The sequence below is a fragment of the Rhincodon typus genome, chromosome 38 (assembly GCF_021869965.1).
Source record: "Rhincodon typus isolate 14 chromosome 38, sRhiTyp1.1, whole genome shotgun sequence".
NCBI classification, from domain to species: Eukaryota; Metazoa; Chordata; class Chondrichthyes; order Orectolobiformes; family Rhincodontidae; genus Rhincodon; species Rhincodon typus.
In genome coordinates this window covers 11,180,125-11,195,001 of record NC_063369.1, presented here as the reverse complement: position 1 = coordinate 11,195,001, position 14,877 = coordinate 11,180,125, and the positions used below count along the sequence as shown (strand labels likewise).

Below are 14,877 nucleotides of genomic sequence, written 5' to 3'. Positions count from 1 at the left end.
AGACCCAGGTATACAGTTGGGAAGGAATTGCCCTGGGGGTCCTCAACATTTACTCAGGACCCACAAAGTCTCACGGCTTCAGGTTAAACATGGGCAAGGAAACCTGTCGGCTACCACATACTGTCCTCCCTCAGCTGATGAATTGGTACTTCTCCACATCGAGCACCACTTGGAAGAAGCACTGAGGGTGGCAAGGGTGCAAAATGTACTCTGGATGGGAGTTTTCAATGTCCACTACCAAGAGTGGCTTGGCACCAATCCTACTGATTAAGCTTGTCGGGTCCTAAAGGACATAGCTGCTAGACTGGGTCTGGGGCAGGTGGTGAGGGAACCAACGAGGGGGAAAAACATGCTTGAACTGATCCTTACCAATCTGCAGGCTACAGGTGCATCTGTCCACGACAACATCAGCAAGACCGATTGCCACACAGTCCTAGTGGAGATGGTACCACCACCGAGCTAAACGGAGCAGACTTCAAAACAGATCTAGCAACTCGAGACTGGGCTTTCATGAGGGCCATCAACAGCAGAACTGTACTCGAGCATAATCTATAACCTTATGGCCCAGTATATTCCCCGTGTAACCATCACTATTAAAGCAGGGCATCAACCCTGGTTCCATGGAGAGTGCAGAAGGGCATGTGAGGAGCAGCACCACAAGCATACCTAAAAATGAGGTGTCCACCTGGGAAAGGTACTAAACAGGACTGCATGTGCGCCAGATGGCTCTATCACTTGCTACTCATGCTAAATGGTCCCACAACCAACGAATCAGATCTGAGCTCCACAGTTCTGTCACATCCAGCTGTGACTGGTGGACAATTATACAACTCACTGGAGAAGGAGGCCGCTTAACGTATATCCCCATCCTCAATGATGGAAGAGCCCAACACATCAGTGCAAAAGATATGACTGAAGCATTTGTAGCAAACTTCAGCCAGAAGTGCTGAGCAGTTCACCCATCTTGGCCTTTTCCAGTGGTCCCCAGCATCACAGATACCAGTCTTCAGCCAATTTGATTCAAAGAAATGGTTGGAGACACTGGATATTGAAAAGGTTATGGGCCCTGACAACATTCTGGCAAGAATATTCAAGACTTGTGCTCCAGAACTAGCCGCTTCCCTAGCCAAGCTCTTCCAGTACAGTTACAACACTGGCATCTACCTGACAATGTGGAAAATTGCCTAGGTATATCTTGCACACAAAAAGCAGGACAAATCCAACCCAGCTAGTTACCACCCCATCAGTCTACTCTTGATCATCAGTAAAGGGATGGAACGGGTCATCAACAGCGCTATCAAGCAGCACCTGTGCAGCAGTAACATGTGGCACAGTGGCTTAGTGGTTAGCACTGCTGCCTCACAGCACCAATTCTAGCTTTGGGCGACCCGCTGTGATAGTTTTCACATTCTGTGTCTGCATGGGTTTCCACCAGGTGCTCCGGTATTGTCCCAAAGATGTGCAAATTAGGTGGACTGGCCACGCTAATTTGCCCATAGTGTTCAGGGATGCGTTGGTTAGGCATATTAGCCGTGGAAAATGCAGGGTCACAGGGATAGGGTAAGGGTGGGATGCTCTTTGGAGGGTTGGTGTAAACTTGTTGGGTCAAATGGCTATTTCCACACTGTAGAGTTTCGGAGAAACATGTACAGTAACATCCAGTTTGGGTTCTGCCAGGGCCTCAGCTCCGAACCTAATTACACCCTTGATTCAAACATGGGCAAAAAAAAAAAAAAAGCTGAATTCCAGAGGTTAGGTGAAGTCAGAGTGACAGCCCTCGACATCAAGGCTGCACTGACCAGAGTGTGGCATCAAAGAATCCTAGCAAAACTGAAATCAATGAGAATCAGGGGCAAACTCTCTGCTGATTGGAGTCATACATGGCACATAACATGGTTGTGGTTGCTGGAGGTCAGTCATCTCCGGTCCAGGACCTCTCTGTGGGAGCTCCTCAGGGTAATGTCCTTAGCTCAACCATCTTCAGCTGCTTCATCAACGGCCTTCTCTCCACCATAAGGTCAGAAGTAGAGATGTTTGCTGATGGTTGCACAAAATGTTCAGCACCATTCGTGACTCTTCTGGAATATGAATTGCTTCAGTATCTACGTAACAAGATCTGGACAATATCCAGGCTTGGGTTGACAAGTGGCAGTAACAATTGTGCCAGACAAATGCCAGGCAACAACCGCCTCCAATAAGGAGACCACCAGCCCTCGAGGTTAATTACCTGACTCCCCATAGCCTGTCCGTCATCTATAAGGCACAAGTCAGGAGTATGATGGAATCCTCCCCAGTTGCCTGGATGGGTACAGCTCCAACAATACTCAAGAAGCTTGGCATGATCGAGGACAAAGCAGCCAGCTTGACTTGTGCCACATCCACTCCCTCCACTACTGACGCTTGGTGGCAGCAGTGTGCGCTACCTACAAGATGCACTGCAGAAAATTTACAAAACATTCTTGGACATCTAAACCCACAATCACATCCACTTAGAAGGACAAGGGCAGCAGATACATGGGAACACTGTCACCTGCAAAGTTCCTTTCCAAGCCACTCACCATCCAGACATAGAAATATATCACTCATGTCACTGTTGGTGGGTCAAAATCTTGGGATTCCCTCCCTAAGAGCATTGTGGGTGTACCTACAGCACATCAACCACGGCTGTTCAAGAACGTAGCTCACTATCACCTTCTAATGCCAACTAGGGACAGGTAATAAATGTAGCCCACATACCTTGAATTAATTAAAAAAACAACATCCAGGAAGCCTCTGAATAATATTAATCTAAGAGGTTTGGTGAAAAAAAAATACCCTGTCACAGCTTCCACACATTTTGAACGAGTTTGTTTTCCCCAAATAAAAGAATCATTGTAGAAAAAAAAAGAATCAATCATTCTAGAATGGTTCAGCACAGAAGGACACTACACGGGCACACAATTAGTCCCATTGACCTTTCACCACAGCCCTCCAAATGTTCTCCCCTTTACCTAAGCCATGATCAAGATCTGTTGCCAGTTGGCTTGTATCTTGCTCAACTATTTCTATCCACTCCAAAAGCAAGAGTACGTGAGCAGGCAGGCAGTGGATCAAGCACCAGTACAGCATTGCAAGCAATGGACCCTGTACACTTAAATTGGAGATGGGATTATGCCATCACTACAGAGGGAAGAAAGGAGGTGTTGGGGTATACAGGACGAAGAACTAAAATTTTTGTGAAATATGCACACTTGGAAAAATTCAGACTTGACCAATGACATCAACTCAACGGTATATAGATAAAATGGGCAAAGCAGCAGTGAAACAAATATACACGTACAAATAATGTGCAAAAAAATTCATTACTCTATTTAGTGTGCAACCTCAGCAGGATTTTGCTTAAACAGAGCACAATTGCACCGAATGCAGTTTTTGGAAGAGACAAAGCCAAAATGAATCTTTTTCACCCATTCTCCACACTCAGAAGCAATCTCACCATTCGGTTTCAACCATTTCTTAGCATGTAGGTAACTCTCCAGCATTCGTTCATTGAAGAGCATGTAGCCCATGGGTTCAGAAATAATGATATCGACCTGTTCCGGGATGTTAACCTCCTCCACCTTCCCAGGGATGATGAGGATGCGATCTGCTAGGTTGTTGCTCTTTACCAGAAGCTGCGAAAGAGAATAACCATCATTTTCATTAGCACCAGACAATGTCTCAGAAATGACCAGATATCCTGACATCTAAATTTAAGTTTTGTCTTATTGCCACCGGATTCCAAAAGAAGGAATGCAGCAGACTTTCCTTGCTGTATTTCTCAACTCCATCCTGTGAAAATAAAGGGACATAAAAATGCTACTTGGTTTATTATACCCCTTTGCCTCAGTGACATGTTTGAACAGGTACCCAAATGACACTCTTCTACTAATATGGTTGAAAATGTTTGTTCTACACCACATTATTCTACTGGTTTACTACATCTATGATGATATCAGAAAACAAAATAAGTAATATTATGTTGTCACAGACAAGGGGTGGGGGGAATAAAGGGAAACAAAATAAAGCGTGTGTTAAGGAGTGGAAGAGCAAAGGTAACATCAGTAGTTATCCATACGAGCCAGCTCTCAAAAAAAAAAAGGACAGATATTAAAACACCAAACTCAGCCAAACGGAACAATTTATCAATACTTCCATTGCATTAAATTGCTCAGAACACAGATCTTACAGAGAAAGAAAAACAATATTTTAGATCAATCATGGACAAAAATGATTGATAAGCATGATTTCCCAGATAGTGGAGAGAAAGGGTTGCCACAAATTGTTCCTACATATCTGAAGAACTACTCCTGTTGAGGATAGTTCTTTAGCTACAAATCTATTTGGGAAACAGTGAAAGACTTTGAACTATTTACACACACTGTATAAAGTTAGAATGTTTTCAAAAAGGGAGTTAGATATAGCTCTTAGAACTAAAGGGGTCAAAGGAGATGGGGAGAAATGAGAACAAAAGGTACTGAGTTGGATGATCAGCCATGATCACATCAAATGGTGCAGCAGGCTCGAAGGTTTGAATCGTTTATCCCTGCTGCTATTTTTTATGTTTCTATGCAAAGTACCACAAGCTACCTACTGTTTTTACAGTAAAAAAAATTTAACATGAGTTTTGCTTCATGGCTTCTCCACAGAGATTTAAAAAAAGGCTATTATTGCTTTAATTACTGAGAAAACTTACGTTTGAGAGAATTTGGGACTCCATGGCTTAGCAACACTCTCTAGTCTCAGAATTCTGTTTTGTAGACCCAGCCACCTCAGTGGCTGCAGTCTTGCTTCTGATATCCTGCTTCTTCAAAAAAAAAAGAGATCCTAGAAACTTGATAGCTTCCAAATGCCAGTATTTCTGGCTAACTGGTAAAACCTGAAGTAGTGTATTCTGACGAATTAACAACTCAAATCCAAGTTACTTGGATTCATAACTGGACATTAAATCAATCAATCTACAGCAGTGATTCAGCTTCAGTGACAGGAAATCCAGCAGATATTAGAAGACATCATATTTTATCGTTTGTTTCCAGACCTTTGGTCCACAGGAATGGCTTATCTGTTTTGTTGTTCTAAAAGAAAAATCCATCACTGCAGTGACAGGTCTAGTTTTTGAGTGTGTGTGTTTGTGAGATTAAGGGGATGCAGTTTTAATTCTGGATCATAGCTTAGGTGTCAACCTGAGTTTGCCATTTGTCCAACCATATGTTTTGCTCATAGTAAAAACAAGAAACAGGTGGAATAGGTCATTCTATAAGATCATGGTTGATCTGTTTCAGGCCTCAACCCCACAATATTTCAAAAATTCATTTACCTCCACTGATGTAGCCATCACAACTCTCTAGGGTAGAGAATTCCACATGTTCACTGTCCTCCAAGAAATTCCTTCCCATCTCAGCTTTTGATGAGTGCCCCTAATTCTATGCACCCTAGTTTGAAATTTTCCCATGAGTGGAAACATCTTCTGTCAAGCCCCTTTAGGATCTTGTATTTTTCAAGAAGATCATTCTTCATGCTGCTTAACTTCGAAGAATTAAGCCTGCTTAGCCATTCTTGAAAGCCAAACCCGTTTGTCTCAGTAATCAGGATCAGCCTAGTGAATCTCTTTTGGACTGCCTCCAATGCCAACATATCTGTTTGTAAATACAGGAACCAAAGCCGCACACAGCATACCAGATGCAGCCTCAGCAACAAAACATAACAACTTCCCTATTTAAAGTCCAAGTCCCTAGGGCCAAAATTCCATTTGCCTTCTTCATTACTTGCTGCACCTGCTAACTTTGCGTTTCACGCACAAGAGCACCCAGATCCCTTTGTGCTGCACATTTTTGGAGTCTCTTTCCACACAAATAATCTTCTGCCTTTGGATTTTTCCAACCAAAGTACATGACCTCTGACTTTCCTATAAACTATCTGCCAATTTGTTTTTGTACACTTGTGGGACAAGGGCATTGTTGGCCGACCAGCAATTGTTACCCATCTCTATCTGCCTTTTAACCGAGTGGCTTGCTAGGCCGTTTCAGAGGGCAGCTGGCAGTCAACCACATTGCTGTGGGTCTGGAGTCAAACCATGTGAGGCTGGCAGACTTCCTTCCCTGAAGGACATTAGTGAGGCAGATGGTTTTTCTGACAATCAACAATGGTTTCACAATCATCAGTGGATTCTTAATTCCAGATTTAAAAAAAAAAATTGAATTCAAGTGCCACCATCTACCATGGCAGGATTAGAGCCAGGGTCTCCAGATCCTTAGCAATAATAGCACTATTCCATTGCCTCCCCAAATTTTGCCCAGTTACTCAACCTGTCATATCCACTTGCAGATTCCTCATAATTCTCAACTCAACATGCTCTCCCATCTTTTTTTAAAATCATCACCAAATTTGGATACATTACACTTTGCCCCAAGTCATTATTACGGACAGTTAAAATATTGGGACCCTAAGGTCAATCCTTGTTACACGCTACTAGTAATGTCATTCCAATCAGAAACTTATACGGGAAAAAAAACCAGTAATCCAACTCAGTCTTCTGTATGTTAACCAATTATCAAACCACGCTAATAGGTTACCCATACCGAGATCTTGTGCAATAACCTTTATGTGGCACCTTATTGAGTCCCTTCTGGAAATCCAAGTAGACTACATTGACCAGTTTTCCTTCATCAACTCTGCCTGTTGTATCCTCAAAGAACTGCAACATGGTTTTGTGAAATAGAAATCATGTCGACTTTGATTGCAGAAGCTTTTCTAAATATCCTGCTGTTTCTTCCTACTCAAAGATTATTTTGGAATTCACTAAAAAAAAAAAAAAGGGGGCCTGGTGTACATTCTCTTTAATTTTGATAGTAGTACTAAAGAGAAACAAACGGCCATTTTGGTAAAACTGGGTAAGACTTGATTATCATCTCATTCCTCCTGTCACAGTTGCAACACCCTATTCATACTATCAAATTCAACCTGTGATTCGTTAACAGAACATTTAAGACTGCAACAAAATACTGTACTTGAGCCAGTACTTTAATAAAACAACTCCCTTGGCAGGGGATGTTCTGCCTCAAATTCATTGCTACTGAAAATAGATGTCTGTGCTAGTTTCCAAATGCTTTTACAGGCTGCGAATGGCAGCCACCTTCAAAGCCTCAGGATAGGGGACTCAGCCCAATCAAACTCGCTTGGCTACTCAAGACATCCAAGTATTTGCAATGCTTAGAATGCTGAAGTACTGAATGCCGAAGTACTCAAACAGAACAAATGAGCTATTGAATCCTGTTGGGAGTATTTCATATTTGCAAAGAATCCAGGACAATGCTAACTGAATATTCATATCTACAAAAGAAACATTTTTATTCATTAAACAGGATGAGGAAGTCACTGGCTAGGCAGCATTTATTGCCCATCCCTAACTGCCCAGAGTCAATCATATTGCTATGGGTCTGGAGTCACATATAGGCCAGACTAGATTAAGGATGGCAGCTTCATTCCCTAATGGACATTAGTGAACCAGATGGGTTTTTCCTGACAGTCAACAATGGTCTCATGGTCATCATTAGATTCTTAATTCCAGATATTTTTTAATTGAATTCCAATTCCACCATCTACCGTGAACGTTATCTGGGTCTCTGGATTAATAGTCTAGCAATAATACCACTAGGCCATCGCCTCTCCTAAAATCACTACTGAAGATATACATCCTATCACAAATACGAGGCATTACAGATCTGTTCAAAGGTCTAGACTCTATAAGGATTTTTCTACCAAAAAAAAAAACAGCCGAGGTGGTTGAAGTTCATTTAACGTCATACATTTGTGCAAAATATTTTTATCCCAACCTAATTTGTCCTAATAATTCACATACAAGGTAAAGTGAAGTAGGCATTGCTGAGAAATATTCCACACTGTATGGACTTCAAATCCTTTTAAAATGGCCCACCTTTAACAGTAAAGCAGCTATAAAAGCAGTGCTATTATTTTAGAGATATGGAGGGGACCGGGACGGGAAAGAAAAAAGGAAAGAAAGAAAAAGAAAAAGATAAAAAGGAAAAAGGAAAGGAAAAAAAAAGGATGGAAAAGGGGAAAGGAAGGAAAAGGAGGAAGGAAAAGAAACAAAAAACAAACAAACAACATGGGAACTATTTCAGTCCCAGTCTTTGGGTACGGATGCTCATATTCAACAGTCAGCTTCTCCAGCTGTCAGTTTTATGATGTGGTGCCCTACTCCTCTCCTTTTCCCGTCACAGCTCCTCATTATGTCCGCCTTCAAGGATGACCAGATTGTGCTATGGATTAGTGGAAGGTGCATTTGGGTCTTTAAAAGGAGAACAAGAAAAGAAAAGTGACATACACAAAACGATTGGAGAAGTACCTTAGAAGGGGAAAAAAAAAGGGGTTTAATGATCTAAGCAATTATGAAATTGCCAATAGCGGTTACCTGGTAAGAATAGCCATAAACAAAATGAGGTAAGTGATCAGCTAACCTGTTCTTATTTGGGTGACAGATGACAAATAAATCCACAGATCCATCCTTTATAATTGACAGACAAATAAAAAGAAAAATGATGATTTAACAACTCATCTGATGGACCTCTGAGACAGCACCATTCCTTCAGTACTGTATGCACGAATGAAGAAAAGAACAAGCCCACCCCTTTACAAAAGGTGTGTACAACAGGTGCAGTCAGTCAAGATAAACCCATAGTGATGCAATAATATCTACAACTGTTAAAATGCCTTTGGAACACAAGAAATCCAAACACAGAGTTTATAATGGGTCCAAGAAAATTTTAGAAGAAACACAGATAAAAGTGCTTACTGCTCTAAGTTTTGGACAAATCAAGTATACATGAACACAAATGAAGCACAGTCCTGAGTAGAATTCCAGAGATTAATAGCTCTGCAGTTGCACCTTGTGACTTCAATTGGCTCTACACCAAAAAAGTAGAATCAGAAGCAGGTTGTTTACCTCAGCATGCTGAGCCATGGTGCTTGCTTCCACTGCAAACACCTTTCGTGCTCCCGCCTGCACAGCAAAAAATGATAAAATTCCAGAGCCACATCCCACGTCTAGTACAACCTGTAAGAAATCAGAGTTTAATAAACCATTTATTTAGACTATCCATGAAAAAGAAACAGCAATAGCATCTTGAAGATAGGGCTCATAATATAGCCTGCAGTTCCAACTAGTTAGTTTAACGAAAGGGAAAAATCACGCCAGACAAAATTCATTAGAATTCTTTGAGGAGGTAACAAGCAGGCCAGATAAAGGGGATGTAATAGATTTGGATTTTCAGAAAACATTTACTAAAAAGAGTATCACACATTACGCTACTTAATAAGTTAAAAGCCCATCGTGATGGAGGTAGTATGGATAGAAGATTTGCTAACGAGCAGAAGACAGTTGGGATTATGGGGGCATGGGGAGAACATGGCAATCTGTAACAAATGGAGTGCAACAGGTATCACTGCTGGGGCCACAATTATTTATTTATTTACAATATATACTAATGACTTAGATGAGGAAATTGAACAAAGTTTACAGTTGAAAAAAAATGGTGGGATAAAAAAAGTGAGTGGCGAAGATGATATGAAGTCTTCAGAGGATATAGATAGGTCAAGCAAGTAGGTAAAAACTTGGCAGATGGAATATAATGTGGGGAAAATGTGAGTTAAGTACCATGGCAGGGTGAATAGAGGAAGTGAATGGAGAAAAAAAAACTGCAGAAAGCTACAGTACCCAGAGGGATTTGGGAGCTCTTGTGCATAAATCACAAAAAGCTGACATTCAAATTCAACAGGTAGTATGGTAGGCAAATGGAATGTTGACCTTTTCTTTGGAGTGGATTATGAAAATAGGGAGACTTTGCTAAAACTAAACAAGGCACTTGTCAGACTACATCCAGAATACCGTGAACTGTATCTTTCCTTTGAATACTCGTTATTGGAAGCAGTCCAGAGAAAATTCACTCGATTGATCCCAGGTATGGCAGGTTTTCTTGAGAGGTTGAGCTTGTGCTCATTGGAGTTTAGCAGAATGCAAGGAGAACGTATTGGTTCTTAGGGGCTTTACAGGATGGATGTGTAAAGGTTGTTTGCAGCTGTGGGAGAAGGTAGGGCCAGACAGCATAATCTTAAATTAACGGGTGACTTATTTAACACAGCTGAGGAGGAATTTCTTCTTCAGAAGGTAGGGAATCGATGAAATTCTCTCACAGACAGCTGTTGAGGCTACCTCATTAAGAATATTCATGGCGGAGGTTTACGGATTTTTAAGCAGAAAGGTAGTCAGGGGTTATGGGGATAAAAGCAGGAAAGTGGAGTTGAGGATTATCAGATCAACCATGATATCTCTGAATGGCAGAACAGACTCAACGGACTGAATTGCCTATTTCTGCTCCTAAGTCTTATGATCTTAATCCTACTCCTTTCAGTAGGAGTTAATAGATAGTAGTTTGGAGCTATTAGTGACCCGCTTCATCCTCAACTTTGGATGTTAATGCTTGCCTCTTGAAACACAGTTATTTCCCTAGGTGAGATCAGCTTTCAGTACAGGCCAGACGATTCAGTAACTAAATATTGTTCGTTACTCAACACAGTCACTGATTTTGCTAGCAAGTCTCTATTCCCCACTTTATATGGAATTCAGTTATAAAATTCATTACTTCTTTTATGAAAAGGGGAGATAAAAGGTGAGCTGTTTAACTGCACAGTGTGCAAGATTATAAGAAAAGAACACTGAAATTTGCACACAGTCTCCATAATCGAAGAAAGGGATATAACTGCCTTAGAAGTGATATAGGAAAAATATCTAAACTGGTTCCTGGAATAGAGGATTGTCCTTTAATAAAAAAATCGAAGTAAATTGGACCTCAACTCTTTGCTACATAGAAGGAGAGGTAATCTAAAAGAAACATACAAGATCCTGAAGGGACAAGACAGGGTAGACACTGAACTCAAAGGTTGCTTCCCCTGGCTTGGGAATCTAGAACATTGGGGTACATCCGGGGTAAATGGTCAACCATTTTAGGACTGAGACAGAAATTTCTTGAATATTATATATTAAATATTTGGAATTCTATGCTTTTGAGGGTTATACATGCTTCATCATTGAATATATTCAAGGCTTTGATAGATTTGTTTGATATCACAGGGAATTAAGGGATGGGGCGGAAGTGGGCAGGAAAACTGGACTCAGGGAGGAACATCAACCACGATAGCACTGAATTTGTACAGCAAGCTAGACGGGCTGTATGTTCCTAACTATAAAACCACTTGTTATTACTTCAACAAACCACATGGCAACCTGCAATGTGACAAAGCTCATTTCCCACGAGGCTCAAGAGTTGCAGTGTCAATTTCAAATTAGAACGGAGAACAAGAAACAAACTTATGGTAAAAATGGCAGAGATGATGAATTGCTTACTTTAGCTCAGACTGGTTCGGCTTACCTTGTCTTTAAAGTCTGCATGGTTTTGGAGTATTGCTCTTTGGTAAGTGCCTGTCCGTATGTAGTCTTGCATCATATTCTGTTGTTGCGATAAGTATCCATAGAACTGCAAAGAGATCGAGAACTTAAAATAAAAGACACACAGTCTAAATTAAAGACATTTCTCTCAAGAGGAAAAACTAAACAGCAGTCAATAGGAGCAAGTTAGTTGCTATAATTGAAACATTCCTGGCAAAATGCTTCTGCTAAGAAGCATATTCTCTTACATTCTGCGGCTGTAGTTTTGGCATGACGTTGTGATAAAAAGGAAAAAAAAATGGGAAGGTCAGACAAGTAATGATGATCACCGCTGGTGATTAATAGTGGCTACCTAGACTTCAAGTAAAAATCAATAAAATGCAAAATACTAACGGCACACCCCAGTCACAGTCAGCATCTTCAAAAAAGATGGAAAGGATATTGGGTATGGAGGACAGGAGGGGAAAAAAGGCATAAGAAGAGATGGAAATTAAACATTTTGTCCACACAAATCACTAAAAAGTTAAAGGTTAACTGAAAGATGCTTAGCCTAGGAAACAGTACCTGGAAATACTGCACAGCAGAAGACTCCTCTGTTCGGTCACTGAAGACAGATCGTTCAAGGTTGTGACCTCTGCAGTTTTTCAGAATATTGAAAAAGGAGTAGAACTCTGGAGAGACAGTACAAGTGGAACTGAGCACAACCATATCATTTAAATAACATTTACAACAAATATTTAGCTAATGTATATATACTCATTTTAGTTGAATATTTGGCTGGGGATGGTGGGAAAGAAAGAGAAAAAAAAAAGACATTTCAGGGAAAGTTCTAGCACTAGAACAAAATAAAAAGAAAAAAAAAACAACAAAAAAAAACAAAACAAAAAAAAAAAAACTTAAGCTACCGCTGACCAGTCTCTCACTTCCACTGGACCATTCTGCACTGAAACGGGCTATATCTCATCTGCTCTGTCTGATGCCTGTAGGACTGATGGAAGGTAGGAGCAACCACATGGTCAGCTCGTGCTAAGTTAGGAGCAGAACCTCAAAACTAGGGAGGAGCATCAGGGGACAAACTAGACATATTAGCCTCCAATATAACTACAGATCAAAAAACCTCACTTAATAAGCAAACAGACCATGGCAGGCTGTTGTAGTGAAGGAGCTCCCTACGCACCTTGCAGTCTACTGGATTTAAACTCCATAGTTTGCTATTTAAACAAAAAAAAAAAGACATGGTAAGCATGTTATTGAGCTGTGTTCAAGAGGATCACAACCAGCAATCCAATTAAGCTCAGCACTTATTGGAAAAACAGCATCTCATCTTAGACACTGGGGTCCTTGCATCCTTCTGGATCCAACACAATTCAACAATTTTGATTACAGCTTCTGTACCTATTTTGGTCAGGGTTTCTTTACTGAGAGTTTTTTCCTTGTTTCTCTTATTTCCTTTACAATGCATTAAACCAGCATCTATATTGCTATTCACACCACTTCTAGACATCTCTTGTTCTTTTACTTGGCCCGTTACCACTTCCTTTGATTTTGCCCCATGAAACTCTGTCATTTAAATCTAACCACCCCTTACCTCACACCGTCCCTTTTGTTTCCCTTCTCACCTTCGCTATTTACCTGCTCAAAATCCATTACGTTTCTAGTCCTGAAAAAAAGTAATTGACTGGAAACAGAATTCTATCTCTCCTTCCACAGTATACTTTTAGCACATTCTATTGCTGTTTCAAACTTCCAGCACCTATGTAGTATTTGGTCTTCACGTCGTTCCAAAAAGACACATTTATTGTGCATTTTCCCCCGAGGCATTAAGGGCTCACATACAAGGAGAGCAGAGTGATGGGCATGAGATATTGTCTCAAACAAATAAAAAACAACACAAGTTGCTGGAAGAGCTCAGCAGGTCTGGCAGCATCTGTGAAGAGAAATCAGAGTTATTTTCTTCACAGATGCTGCCAAACCTGCTCAGCCTTTCCAGCAACTTGTGTTTTTGTTCCTGGTTTACAGCATCTGCAGTTTTTTTGTTTAGATATTTTCTAATCAACTTGTTCAGATGTTATTTCACACCTCTGAAGCCGGTGGGACTTGACCAGAGCCGTCTGGCTCAAAGGCTGGGAAACTACCAGCGCCTTCTTATGCAGGGCGTTTAAACTTGGATCATTGAATAGGACCCTCACCAATGCCACTCCTGCTGATAACAGTGTCCCACATTGGAGCCCAGCTGTCAACAAATTTGGTTCAGATCATGAAGAATGAAAAAAAACTTAAAAGACCTTGAAATTGCTTCTGTCAATTTAACGGGGTAATTAATTAGTCAAACTGCAACTTCCTGTGACAGTGCAACACCTGTAAGCTGCAGCATGAGAAATGACCAAACTTCCATTGTTACCCAACCTGGATTTTAGACATTTTTACCAACGCAAAAATACTATGGATTTGGAAAATCTAATTTTTTTTTAAATTAGAAAACATTCAATAGGACAGGGAGCATCCATTTCTCTTTGGAATATTTATGGCATTGTTTTCTCCTTGAATATGACTTGACTGGAGTAATTCCAGCATTTCCTACACTGTCTTCTCTATGCTTTGAAAGAAGGCAGTTGAGATTTCAGTGCCCAGGGATAAAGCTGCACGCATGAGAGAGATAGCCCTTACCATTCTGTGATGGAAACTGTAGGAGGACACTGCTACATCCCAATGTGACAATGAAGGACTGCTTGCCGACGCGACTGCATTGCGTTTCCCGATTCACTGCACACTTAAATACACAGACCGTCTCATCTGTAGGATTAAAGAGTTTGTAAAAGATTAAGAAGACTATACAGTGCAGTGAACCATCACTCATTCATTCTGCCTAACAGCAAAGAAAATTTCTTTTTAAATTGAAAAGTACCACCCCAACCCAAGGCAGAAGTTCCCACACCCATGAAAATACTGCAACAACATTCTGTACTGTTTAAAGACAGCAGTTTTCACACTTTAATTAGTGCGAAGTTGGTCTTTATTTTGGAAACATAATACATTCCAGTCCTTCAGTCACACTATATGACCTGTGGAACATTACTGTTCCACTACGTATAAAAGAGAAAGTTTGACAGGAGTTACAAAGCATTAATTCAATTGATGGCCTGCACTTGTCAAGGCTCCACGATCCACCTGGGAAGAAATTAGAGGGGTACAGAGGATTAAGCACATTTTTTGATAACCTTCCCTCTCTAGTGTCAGGAGCCAATAGAGAGATATTAGTTCAGATGCTGCAGCTTTCTTGTTATGCTCTCAAACATGCTGTAACCACAATCTGGGATGAAGACGAAGAGTCCCTGGTTTCTTTATACTTTACAAAATATGTACAAAAGGATGAGTGCGCGAGACAGCAAGAAAGAAAA

At 40.8% G+C, this 14,877-nt stretch overlaps 1 protein-coding gene across 1 annotated transcript in view; it reads right to left on the bottom strand.

Moving 5' to 3' along the window:
- The window catches only part of carm1 (coactivator-associated arginine methyltransferase 1), a 71,811-nt gene that overhangs the window by 32,204 nt on the left and 24,730 nt on the right, over positions 1–14,877 (bottom strand). The window contains exons 3-7 of the mRNA XM_048617819.1: positions 14,147–14,272; positions 12,044–12,150; positions 11,463–11,567; positions 8,981–9,091; positions 3,476–3,653 (exon numbers count right to left, since the gene is read on the bottom strand). Of these exons, the coding sequence (XP_048473776.1) occupies positions 3,476–3,653; positions 8,981–9,091; positions 11,463–11,567; positions 12,044–12,150; positions 14,147–14,272 (627 nt within the window). The remainder of the gene's footprint in view (positions 1–3,475; positions 3,654–8,980; positions 9,092–11,462; positions 11,568–12,043; positions 12,151–14,146; positions 14,273–14,877) is intronic.